The sequence below is a fragment of the Cryptomeria japonica genome, chromosome 8, assembly GCF_030272615.1.
Source record: "Cryptomeria japonica chromosome 8, Sugi_1.0, whole genome shotgun sequence".
In the NCBI taxonomy this organism is placed as follows: domain Eukaryota; kingdom Viridiplantae; phylum Streptophyta; class Pinopsida; order Cupressales; family Cupressaceae; genus Cryptomeria; species Cryptomeria japonica.
Genome location: NC_081412.1, coordinates 697491988 through 697506040, shown reverse-complemented (window position 1 = coordinate 697506040; position 14053 = coordinate 697491988). Strand labels below are relative to the sequence as shown.

General features: G+C 35.9%; 1 protein-coding gene across 1 annotated transcript; it reads right to left on the bottom strand.

The window, feature by feature from the left end:
- Positions 1-7111: 7111 nt before the first annotated feature.
- LOC131064738 (nematode resistance protein-like HSPRO2) lies at positions 7112-8638 on the bottom strand. Its single transcript, XM_057999008.2, has one exon. It carries the CDS (start codon positions 8636-8638, stop codon positions 7112-7114), a length of 1527 nt encoding a protein of 508 aa, XP_057854991.2.
- Positions 8639-14053: the final 5415 nt, after the last annotated feature.

The window sequence follows — 14053 nt, the reverse complement described above, 5'->3', positions numbered from 1 at the left end:
AATGTAATGAGGATGTTCAATGCCTGGAGTAGATTGGAATACATTTTGAGATCAATTTTGAAGTTTTACGTTGCAATTGTCAAGAATTAGAGCAGCAATCCGTACTTAATGGATTGATTGCATTGTTGTACCTTTCTTGTTGTTTTGTACATGTTCTTGTAGTGCTCAGGAAGAAATTTTAATTAGTTTTTTTTCAGGTTTGAATTGAGTTTCCAATTTTGTAAGCTCTCGGCCTAAGTAAGGGTTTGAGAGGCCCATACATGGTTCCAGCTTGAAGTCCTTTGAGTTCTTCTCATTAACCCTTGGGACTCGATCCATGGAACCTTTTTACAGTTTATATAGATTTTATTTTCCTTTGGAGGTCATTGAAAGGCCAATGAGCATCATTTCCTAGGCGAGCTCAGTCATAGCTCGGTTAGGAAATGAATGAGATTATGCAAGTGTTTGCAGGAATGAGCAGGGTTGGAGTTGCAGAGTATTTGGGATGAACAAGTGATGTGTGGTAGAACATACGTGTGAATTTGGAGGTGTGTCAAATCAAGGAAGACACCTAACCCTTGGAAAAAGAGCAAAATAAGCCCAAAACCACCTAAAACAAGCATTTCTCGGGTTTCGTACCTGTACGATCAGACTAGGTTTCCTAAATTCAGAAGTTGGAAAGTACTTCCAAAAGGGTATCCTGATCAACAAATATTTTGTGTGGGTATTTGGAGAAATTGGGAGAAAATCCACAAAAATTGGTTAGGTAGGGCTAATTGGGGCACTAGGGATACTATGCCTAGAAAATAGGAAAAGTTAGAAGCGATGGGGAAAAGAATGAAACCCTCACACAAAACCAATTTATTGACCTTGAAAAACATCCCAAGTACCTACTACATCCTTTGCAAGCACTTGTTAAGAGTTTTAGAGTGTAAGGTTGGATTTACCCTGGTGAATCTCAACCATGCTTGAGCAACAAGTGAGCACATCTAGATTGGGAGCACTCGTAGAGAGCTTAGGTGTCTAAATTGACTAGAAGACAATATGAACAAAGTATGAAGCCCACAAGGATAACTTCTGACTGCCCTTAAGCAAGGAAATATCTCTCTTTGAGTAAACTCCCCATCAGTAACTTTGTAATACAAATTGTTGTCAGCATTACCTTTTGTGTAACCAAGCTTCAAAATCTATTTATCCAATCTAGCATACCAAGCTCCAGGAGCTTGCTTCAATCCATATAAAGCTTTCCTTAATCTGCAAACCATATCCTTATTATCTGTCAAAGAAAATCCATTAGGTTGTTCAATGTAAACTTCCTCCTCAAGATCTCCATTCAAAAATGCACATTTTACATCCATTTGATAAACTTTATAGTTCTTATAGGTTGTAAATGCAAGAAATAGTCTAACTACCTCAATTCTGGCTACTGGTGCAAAGGTTTCATTATGATCAATTCCTTCTTTCTGTGAATAACCTTTACAAACTAATCTTGCTTTGTTCCTGATTACTTCTCCATCTTCATTAAGTTTATTTCTATATACCCATTTAGTTCCAATTACATTTTTGTCTTTAGGTCGGGGAACTAATGTCCAAGTGTTGTTCTTTTCAATTTTTTCTAATTCATCTTCCATTGCTTTTATCCAATGTGTATTATGTATAACTTCATCATGTGTTGCATTATTTTTGTCATTGATGTCAACACTTGTCTTCTTGGAGGTTTACATTATGTTCACCGGTATGGTTAGTGGCTTATGCACAGTCACCGGTATGTGTTCACCAGTAGGTTATATTGTTCATCGACAGCGATGATGACTTGTTATCATCTGGAGATCATTTGGTTATGTTGAAGACATGAACTTTACCTTTACCGACAGATAGGTCTAGGTTATGGACCGGTACTCCAGATCAGCACAACACGTTATGGAGATTGTTTATTGATTGGATATTGTGGTAGATGTATTGAGCCGAAATATTGTATCACATCAAGACTTATTTGTAATTGAGCCGAAATATACATTTGGTCTTAGGCTTTGTATAAATGATTGTAAGATCTTATTGAAGATCATGATATGGATATGGTATGAGTGTGTTCAAATATTGAAGAGTGAAAATAAGCAGATCCTTGTGCGAATCACGTAGACATTATTTGAAGGTTGAAGGAAGGTTATGAAGGTGTTTTGACACTCATTTTCAAAGCTTAACCGGTACTAAATCCAGCATTGGAGATGCTATTTTGAGCAGTACATTATCATTGGATTTAACCATCCAATTATGCAGTTTGTGTGACTCCTATTTTGTGATTGAGAAGTGAGCTCTAGGTAGTTGGCTTTTCTGCATGTGCAAACCCCATTTGTATACACATACTATCTGCAGTAGTATCATCTGATTGTGGGTAAGGTTTCCCACCATGGTTTTTCCCTTATCGGGTTTCCACGTCAAAATCCATGTGTCATGTGTTGTGGATGTTGTTTCTCTTTCTGTTTCATGCATTAAGTTACACCGGTACTACTATAACTATTAATCTGTTTTACCAACACTTAAGTTTGGTTTACCGACATTAAGTTTAAGTTGGAGTAATTTGCATTTGGATTACAATTTATTGACAACTGGTTCACAACTGATTCACCCCCCCCCTCTTAGTTGTCCTTCGTGGGACCTAACAATTATGTGATGTGCCTTTGTGTGGTTGTATTGTGTTGCATTGATTTATCTAACCGGTAGGATTACTTGGTCATTGGGTTGTTAACTGGTAATCTATCCTAGGATCAAAAGGGTAAAGATTTGGAAACGACTGATTCACCCCCCCTCTCAGTGGCATCTTGTGTCCAACAACTAACCCACAAGGCAACCTACCAATATTGTATCAACATGCAACCACATAAAAGACGTCAAAATTATTATTTATGAAAATAATAAAAAAATCCTCACATGCAAAACGTCTCAATAGAGAAAAATATAGTCGACTACCAATTTAGAACTTTCCATTTAACTCCAAGTCTATCCAAGTGCTCAAAACTTTCCAATTCCTCGCCAAGAGATTACTCAAAAACATTGCCACATATCACCATAACACTCATTTGAGAAGTTTTCACAGTTGCTTCTCTCCAAATCATCGCCCTTGTGAGAAGTGTCACAATTCTGCTCTCCGTACATTGAATGTAGAAGCCAACTTGTCAATGGGCCTCACAAAGTGCCTTGGCTATTTGGAAATTTATAATTTTGCATTTAATAAATAAAATTAGCAATGTATAAGGACTGATAAATTAATTATTTAATCATGTGACCCTCTAAGGTTGAGACACCTTAATCCCAACACATTAGGTCTCCAATATGATGGTAGAGATTATGTTGGCTTTGTTTGCCCTAGAAGACAACCCTATTTTATGAGGAATTACATTTTGGCCAGATATTGTGATCCGTATTTCAAGTCTAATAGCTATTGGGTTGCCTCTAAATTTCTGATTGGTGACTCTTGTGAAAGTTTGCTCTACAATTATATCGTAATATTGTGATTTCTGAATAATATATTAGACAACTTTTGGTGTGTGGGGTTTTTCTCCTAAAAGGGTTTTCCCCATGTAAATCACTATGTTGTATTATGCATGATATTTAAATTTATTTCTGTTTAATTTTTGTAACTATTGTCAAAATCAAAAAAAGTTTTGCATAACCCTCCTCTCAAGATTAGTGTAGGAAGTTATTATGCTACCTTATCTTGCTTACATAATGCAAATAGATTTTTTTATTGCTCCAGTTGAAGTGTTCCTACAATGAATGCCCTTGTATGCTCTTAGGAATTGACTAATTACTAGATGATCCTAGAATTATCAAATGTGAATTAATGTCTAAATGAGTACCTTTAAAAACCACTACATAGAAATATTCACATGAAATCCAAGTTGGCTCATGATAGGAATGGAATGAGCAAGACTCAAAAAGTTTGAATTTGAATTTATTTCAAAGTTTACTTCTATGTAATACCTAATTGATCTCATATTGTGGGCTTGATTTGGGATGGGAAGCTAATGTCAATGCAAGGAATGAATGTTTATACATGGTGGACCGTGCCTAATGTCAAATGTGTACGAATATGTGTAAAAGCAGATTAAATGAGGTGAAATGTATTAGAATGAGCAATGGCGGGGTTATGTGAAGGATAGGGAAATGCATCAAACTTCACACAAAAATTGTGATATTTATCAATATATAATTGCATCAAGATATTCTTTCAAATTGGGCCCTAAATTAAATGAGAATTGACATGAGTATGCAAATTTCATCACTACAAAAATAAATCGAATAATTGTAAGTGTCTCATTGGACATGGAAAAGTTTGATAGATAAATAGGATATTGATAATGATATTAATGTCCATCAAAACTAAAATTAGGTCAAAGGATTGAAAAAGTACAATAAGAAATAAAGATTAGGGATTGCAAATACAACCAACAAATCTAGAAGAAAATAAAAATAAACATTAAATATTAAAAATGTGAAAATAAATCATATGCTTGAATGTCTCATAATTATCATATCTATAAAAAGATTGATTCCTACTCAATATCTATAAACTTGTCACGAGATTACTTTTTATTCAACCTTGAAAAATGAACAATATATATAAATAAAAAATTCCAAAATACACAATATCATAGAACATATCACAGTTTTGGTTATGGGGCCAATAGAATGCACTGGACCCATAATATGTTTATAAGATTAACTTATAAAACATACCATGATGCCAGTGCATTCTATCGGCCCAAACGGCACCACAAATCACAACAGTCTATAAGATGTCACACACATTGTACAAGGAATAGTATTAGGAAAAAAGCTAGGCAATGTGAAAGTTTGCTCTACAAGTATATCGTAATATTGTGATTTCTAAATAATATATTGGACAACTTTTGGTGCGTGGAGTTTTTCTCCTAAAAGGGTTTTCCCCATGTAAATCACTATGTTGTATTATGCATGATATTTAAATTTATTTCTGTCTAATTTTTGTAACTATTGTCAAAATTGAAAAAAGTTTTTGCATAACCCTGCTCTCAAGATTAGTGTAGGAAGTTATTATGCTACCTTATCTTGCTTACATATTGCAAACATATTTTTTTATTGCTCCAGTTGAAGTGTTCCTACAATGAATGCCCCTTGTATGTTCTTAGGAATTGACTAATTACTAGATGATCCTAGAATTCTCAAATGTGAATTAATGTCTAAATGAGTATCTTTAAATACCACTACATAGCAATATTCACATGAAATCCAAGTTGGCTAATGGTAGGAATGGAATGAGCAAGACTCAAAAATTTGAATTTGAATTTATTTCAAAGTTTAGTTCCATGTAATACCTAATTGATCTCATATTGTGGGCTTGATTTGGGATGGAAAGCTAACGTCAATCCAAGGAATGAATGTCTAGACATGGTGGATGTGCCTAATGTCAAATGTGTACGAATATGTGTAAAAGCAAATGAAATGAGGTCAAATATATTGGAACGAGCAATGGTGGGGTTATGTGAAGGATAGGGCAATGCGTCAAACTTCACACAAAAATTGTGATATTTATCGATATATAATTGCATCAAGATATTCTTTCAAATCGGGCCCTAAATTAAATGAGAATTGACATGGGTATGCAAATTTCATCACTACAAAAATAAATCGAATAATTGTAAGTGTCTCATTGGACATGGAAAAGTTTGATAGATAAATAGGATATTGATAATGATATTAATGTCCATCAAAACTTAAATTAGGTCAAAGGATTGAAAAAGTACAATAAGAAATAATGATTAGGGATTGCAAATACAACCAACAAATCTAGAAGAAAATAAAAATAAACATTAAATATAAAAAATGTAAAAAAAAATCATATGCTTGAATGTCTCATAATTATCATATCTATAAAAAGATTGATTCCTACTCAATATCTATAAACTTGTCATGAGATTACTTCTTATTCAATCTTGAAGAATGAACAATATACATAAATAAAAAATTCCCAAATACACAATGTCATAGAACATATCACAGCTCTGGCTATAGGACCAATTGAATGCACTGGCCCCATAATGTGTTTATAAGACTAACTTATAAAACACACTATGATGCCAGTGCATTCTATCGGCCCAGACAGCACCACAAATCAAAACAATCTATAAGATGTCACAAATATTGTACAAGGAATAGTATTAGAAAAAAAGCTAGGCAACTCTCTGAAACAAATACAGTGGCTTCTGCCTTATGTATTGTATTGAATTTTTCTACAGCTCCTTTGAAGTTGTCCTTGATACTATTTTGATCTAGTTGTTACTGCTGAAACTGTTTTTCAACAGCTATAATATTATTATATTAATTTTTTTTTTAATTTTAGTTTTGGATATTAATCTCACAGCTGGTTTTCTGCATACTCTTATTATATGTAATCTGCTCTGTTTCAATTCTTCAATTCAAAAAAAAGAGAGGAGGAAACAACACTTGTATTACCCCATTATGTAAGAAAATGAAACAACATTTGTATTTCTCCATTGCTATCCTTAGCCTTCCCCTGCAAAGACTAAGAATTTATACAGCAGAACAAAGAGTTAAGATTGAAGGGATAGATTTTCTGCAATATCTTAAAAAATCTATATTTTTACAAAGTTTTCAAGATCAATCACATTTAGAAAAATCAGTATCAATTTGCTATGGTTAAATTGTTTTTAGTTTTTAAGTTTGAATGTGTAAGAAATATTTTAATCATCAATTTATTTCATTTTCTTTTAACTCACTTATATTTTGATGATGGATCATCAAGTGTCATCCAAAACATTGATGGTTAAAAATTTTCACACAATCAAATTTAGAAACTACAAACAATATTCGAATAGATTGTGGAAATCTAATAGCATTGAAATACGTACTATATAAAATTTTAGGGCTTGGATAAACCACAATAACCTGTAACACAGATAACTCTAGCATGCATATGAGTAAATCCCTGCAGGTAGAGAAAACAAAATCTCCATTTGATATTAATATTGAATACAATCAGATCCAAAAACTACATTTAAATTGTATGTAAAAAAAAAAATGTCAATTTGGATAGCTTTTGATTACATGTAATATGAAGCTATTCAGTCTTTGTTCAAGGAATTACATATTGATGTTCATGCTTTCTTGTAGCTTCATTTGATTTCCCCACAGGTTTTTGCATGCATTCCCCCATGGCTATAGTTCTGTGCTTCCAAAAGTCACTTAGGAATATCTTGGCACCATCCACACTTGGGAAAAAAGGAGGCTCGGAATATATCTGAGTGAGAGCATCAGATGCACCTAAATATGTTGTTCGATTCATTTCAGCACTGCTCATGACTGCAATTACCAATTGCTGAAATGAGAAGAAAAATCTCTTCACTGCAGCTTCAATTCCCTGGAAGGCCAATAAAATGTGAATAATCCCACATGAAGTTTCACCATTTGGGCTTTCTCTTCTTGTGTGTCTATGAGAATGAAACAACTCCAAGACTGCTTCTTGAAGCCTAGGTCCACCCTTTGGATCAGCCTCAACACCCATAACTTTTGGCACAAGATTTCTTAGTTCCTTGCATGCATCTGTAAGGCTTCTCAGAGCAGTAGATTTAAGGCAGTATGCACCCTTGGAGGTACTAGAGCTAGTAGCCCTGTTGATGGACAATTGGTGTTTAAGGCAAAGAAAGTCATCTGGATCCACCAACAGAAACAGATTCTGAATGTCTGTAAGCAATTGCCAAATCCTTTCAATTGTCCAGCAGTCTTTGGATGCTCCTACTGAATCTTCATGGTCTATCCTTTGATGTATTCTCCTCAGCAGCAGATGGGCTACAAACAACCAGGCCTCAAAGATCTGATGGACTGTACAAAGCGTGTGATCCTCTGCATTGTGGAACTGTGAGGATTGCCTGAAGGAATACAGATAGCTTGGCTTACAGATCTTATCATATTCAAGAATAGGCTTGCCTGAAAGATTTGGTTCCCCAAGGCCTAATGTAAAAGGGGCTCTCTGCATATGAGTTTCAATTACAAGCCATATTCTAGAAACCATATGTTCAGCCCTTTTCCATGTACCCAAGCGAGGTAGTAAACTCTCTTGACTTACTCTGCTAACCACAGGCAAAGCCCCAGGTCTCTGCCATACCTCTTGGCCAACTTTAGTAGCAATAACACCATTACTTACAGACAGTTGAACTGTGGGGGCATCCTTATCACCTTCACAAATCACAGATATTAATTCAAGCTGAGAAGCAGTCAAGGATTCAAGCCTTCTTTTCCACTCTTCTCTGTTAATATAAGGCCTTGTGTCACACAGGACTGATGAAATTAATCTGAAAGTCATTTCCAGTGACTGCAAGGCAGTTTTTACCAGCAGCTCTGCAGGCCAACCATGCCATTCCCTGGATTTCCAGATTGCAGTGAACTCTGAGAGATTCAGATATTTCTCATATGCTGCACACTCACTTGGAGATGCCTCTACAAATTCTTCAGTTAAGAAAGAACAATTCATGGGACCTGAAGAAGATAATATTCTGCTGTAACTCATGTCATAACTATCCTTCATCTCTTCCGTTGCATTACTGCTAATACCTTGAAAACCTTCTATTCCCTCCATGCTATCACTGCTGCTACTGACCTCCATCATCTCAATAACTTGCAGAGTAGCCTGGATCCAATCCTTCCCAAAACACAAAGTTGGGCAACTTTTCTCAGTTAACCTAACCAGCCTATTAATCCCCACAAATCAAAGGCAAAGTAAACAACTCCACAAGGGAGAGAAGCTTAGACTTCCTTGGGGAGCTTGCCCAATTCTCATGGAACTTTGACCTTTTGGCATCTAGACATCATGAGTGCAATTTCGCCCTCTATTCCTAAACAAGTTAACATCTTTCCCACGCAACCCTAGACAATATTTGTTCAAGACCTCCACTACCAGGGTCTTGTGGGGAAGACTAGACCATTTCCAAGCTTGTAGGTGGGAATGGAGACATAATCAACGGAACAATAGTCTAAGTGCTCATCGAAATAAAGATATCCATGTTCATTTTTTAAAAGTTTCCTTTACCCACATGCAAAAACTTCTATAATGCGTGACACAAAAACTGTTCTGGAAGATTTGAAAAAACAGTCAATTGTCTGACAATTTTGGGTTCTTTGAATCTTAACCCAAAATGAAGACCAACTGTGCAACAAGACTGAAGTAATATTTAAGTTAAACAATGTCGTCCAAAAGACTAACAAGATTAAATCTTTGAAATTCTCAATGCTTGCAGTGTGGGTCCTCCTCCTCCTCTCATGACAGCAATCAAAGAAAGTTCCTGGTATGATACTAAGCTAGATAAGAATAGGAATAAGCTTCTTTCATATTTATAAGTCTAATAAATATGTTTACAAATTAGATAAGGACTGGGGTCTGGTTTTCTTGGGAGAAGTTTTTTGGGTAAAGCATGAGGTCACGAAGTCTAGTCTGTTCATTAGAAAATGTGTCACGTCAGCATCATCAATCATATTAAAATGTTTATACAGTACACTGCAATTTATAAAAGACTGCCAGATTTATGCAATCTTAAAAAAAATAAAATCTACAAACTAGATAAGCATGAGAACAGATGGTCCACCCTTTGAATAGTTAAAACAAAGTCAAATAAAAGTCTATTTGGAGCAGATGTGAATGAATAAACAACATTAAAACAATTGTATGGGTTGTGGACAGCACAACTTTATTAACTTATATGTGAAATCGAATTGCTACAGTTCTCACGTGCTTAAACATAGTTTGCGTGGCACTGCACAAATGGCCGCCATTAAAGGAAACTTGTATGAAAAAAGTGGTCGGCATTACCAAAAGTTGAAGAAAGTAACATTCTATGATATGGTAGATATCAGTATTTGTCATGGTAGATATCAGTATTATAGGCAGAGACAAAATTAGGTTGTGGCAGAAAAGTGGACAAATTTATAATTTCACATTAGAAGGAGAGAAATATTGTTTTATAATTTATCATTGGGACTATTTTAGATGGTTTATAGCGTGCATTTTTTGTGAGAGATATCTAATTGTGTTACATATCTTATCTCTTGTAGGATATGAACTTGTGACCTTTCTTTCAAGAGCACAAGTTCTCCACCATGAGGTCAACTCAAGTTGTACTTGGATAACTTAAATTAAAAAATTGCACTTTAAATATTTTAATATATTTTTTAGAGTTTATGGATTTGATGATTAAAATATATTTTCATCAAGACTATACTTTCCATCAATAATTTAGACCAAAGTTTCCATCAATGTTTTGGATTATACTTCCCAAACTTTGATAGAAAAATACTTACATGTCAAGTTTAGAAACTCCAAAAAGATATTATAATGTTCAAAGTGTAAGCTTTTTTAATTCATTTGTCAATTGTTAAATTGTATGTTTGTCAAATTTTATATAAAAGATCAATGGGTCCTTGGTTTGCTGGTGAAGTCTAGAGATATTTAAAGAGCCCACTAATAATATGTTTGAATTTTTTTAATTAATAAAATTTAAAATATCAGATTTCATACTCTCTCGGAGAATTAAAGTTTGAAAAGTTACTACAATACCATAATTTCATAATATGTTATTAATTATGATAATTATTATAGTTACTAATATGATGAAGTCTTGCTAAGTTAAAGGCTTTGACATCATAAATAAGAGATGAGGTTGGAATAAGACAAATTTGGCAATACATTTAAAAACAATGTCAACTAATTATATGTTTGAATTTTTTTAATTAATAAAATTTAAAATGTCAAACTTCATACTATCCCAAGAATTGAAGTTTGAAAAGTTACTACAATACCATAATTTCATAATATGTTACATTATGTATTAATATTTAGTCAATGTTCAAAATATGAACAATATGTTTGAAAAGTTGCTACAATACCAAATTTTTGTATTATGCTACCTTATCTATTAATATTTTGTCAATGTTCAAAATATGAACAATATTGAATCCCAACATTACTTTAATTTTTAAAAAATCATAAATCCTTGTGTCCTTTTTTAATCACACATATATATTATAACATAAAAAAATTCTCTTGATCGCTCCTACCAATGACTGCAACAACTGCAAGAAAGTTTGGAATTCGCAGCTTATCCCAAAAAAAATTTTTTTTTGGTGGACGGCTCTGCATGGGAAGATCCTAACCATTGATAACCTTAAGAGGAGAGGCTTCCTATTGGCCAATTGGTGTGTATTGTGTAATTGTGCTAAGGAAAACATCAATCATCTCTTTATTCATTGTCCCTTCTCTTCCATGGTCTGGTACAAAGTCTTACAGAAATTCAACATCGTGTGGACCTTCTTAGAAGACTTGCAACAATTTGTCATCAACTGGAAGTGCTCGTCTGCTCATCCCCCGATCAAACAGTTTTGGAAACTCATCCCTCCTTATATCTACTGGAACATCTGGAAGGAAAGGAACAACTGGATCTTCCATGATACTAACAACTCTGTTGATACTATGGTTGGCATAATGGAAAAGATTCTCAGGGAGAATGCTTTGGTCTGCAAATGGAAAAAATCACAATTTGCCCCTTTAGAGATGGATTGTAATTGGGTTAGGATATGGAATCTGCCTGATGACTTCCTACTATATGACAATTCTAAAAGGATGGAGAGGCTCAACACTAGATGGTCGGCCCCTTCCCCCTCATGGTTTAAACTCAACTTTGATGGTGCCGCTCGCAGTGGGGTTGCGGCGGGAGGTGGAATTATAAGGGACAACTTGGGCAATCTGGTTCTAGCCTATGCTGGAAATTTTGGTTCAGCCTCGAGTAACATGGCCGAAGCCTTAGCGCTCTTCTAGGGACTTAAATTGGCTCTCGCTATTGACACTAAAAGATTGATCATTGAAGGGGATTCTAAGTTGATCATCGAGGCGACTAAAGGTGTTTTTGGGATTAGCTGGATGATTAGCAACATTCTCAAGGACATATGGTCTATGATTGTTTGGCTGGAGGAATTTCACTTTCAACATATTTATAGAGAGGGCAATTTGGTGGCGGACTCCCTGGTTGCGGCGGGCCTTGAGATGAAAGGTATGAGGTGCTAGAGACACTTGGCATTGCTTTCTGACAGACAGAAATCCCTCATAGGGAGAGATCAAAATTTCCTTACCAACCAATGATTTGCTATGGTTCATTTTATGGGTGGACGTATTGGTCTTTCTGCGAAGTCAAGATGAAGGCGGGAAATTCAAATTTGAATTGGGCGGGATATGCCAAGGTGGCCAACGATGGTCCCCATAATCTTCACCGCTTTGACCTAGCGATGACGTGTCTAGCCACCTATACTTGTGTTACTGATGGATTGAAGTTGTAATTTTTAATCATTAATTTGATAGGTCATAGCAAGTACAACAATTATTGCTATAACTAGAGTTTAAGATTTTTCCAAAATAAAGATCTTTACAAGTTGGCGGATGAGATAAGAGGTGTCATTTCACATGCTTATCGAAGCTGGTAGGTGCGTGCCTTGGGAAGCACCATAAATGATAATTATTGTCATTTTTACCACACTTCAGCTAAAATTTTGTTGATCATTCTTGCTTTTCACACTGGTTTCTCCCTCTGCAAGTCCATTACCAGTTCGGCGTTGCTTACCAATATCACTCTAGAGGAAACTGATATGGGGGGATATTTAGTCTGGGTTGAGCCGGACATTGTTGATGACTGCTTTCGCAATGACCCTTGTATGTGGATGTATGTCAAGGAAGGGGGCATTGTTCCGTTCATGGAAGCCATGGCTGGGTTCGATGAAAGTCTCTCCATGCAGTTTGTCAGCAGCTGGAATGACAAGAGAGTCGTCATGGGGGATATTTCTCTTAAAATTAACGAAGATGTCATTGCCCAGGCTACGGGGCTGTCTACTGAGGGAAGGAAATGGAAGAAGACTAGAAGGGTCACGGATGAAACCAGTATGAATAGATTCTACAAAAAGGGTGAAGAGACAGTTAAGCTACGTGGAGGCTTCAACAGAGAATGTCTTCCTTATCTGTGGAACTAGGTGTGTAAAATTATAATGAAGTATTCTACCCTTGATGGTAGATATGGGATTTTCTATTACTACCACTTCCCGTTGCTTAATCATTTTCACAACCATGATATTATTTCCTTTCCTTTCTTTTTACTTCATGCTTTGGAATTCACTATTAAAGATGTTCGTCAATGCATGAGTCAGGACAACAATTTCACCATCCTTCACCAGGGTTTAATGTTTTGTCTTTACAATTTCCACCGGGCCCTGTGTCCGCCCAAACCTATCTCTGTCCAACCTGCCCCTCCTACCCAGGCCCCTCTGCTGATACTAAAAAGGGAAATAAAAAGACCTCGAAAAAGCCTAATACACCCTGTCAATCCCATGGCCATGCCCCCTCATTTCCCCTCCTAAAATTGGGGGAAAAAAATGTAATCCTTCTACTACCAAAGTTACCTCCAAAAAACCCATAAATGAACCCAAGGTCCTGTTAGTTGAGTCTGACACAGAAGATGGTGTGACCCCTCGTAGGTCCAACAGATTTGTTGGTAAACCCCGAATGAAGCAAATTGTTGTGAGGAAGAACTATGTCAAAGATGACGTGGAAGATTTTGAGGAGGAAAGTGATAAGGCTGAGGATGACATGGAGGCCACGGAGGGTTCGAAGTCTTCTAAGCTGGACACCAATGCCCCTGACTCTGAGACCATGCAGGAAGATAATAAGAACACCTCCCTATTATCTACCACTTCCCCCCAACATAAACAAATCTCTAAGGAAGATGGGAGGAAGTTTGAGGGTGGTCAGACTATTGTTGATGGAGGTGAGAAGGAGGAGGTTGTTCAATGTGCGAGTTGTAAAGCTATCTCCAAGGATCTGAATGGTGTGAAAAAGAAGCTTGACTCTCTGGATACCCATGTCAACAAAATTGTGAAATTTTCCCTGAAGGTCATGCATTCCTCGGCCACTACTATGTGCCTTCTGCATCGAGATAAAGAAAACCAGGCTGGCTTGGGAGGTGACACCACAAAGGAACTGTTTGAATTC

Excerpts from the sequence above, each read along its gene's own strand:
- LOC131064738 (XM_057999008.2), bottom strand. The coding sequence starts at position 8,638 with ATGGAGGTCAGTAGCAGCAGTGATAGCATGGAGGGAATAGAAGGTTTT.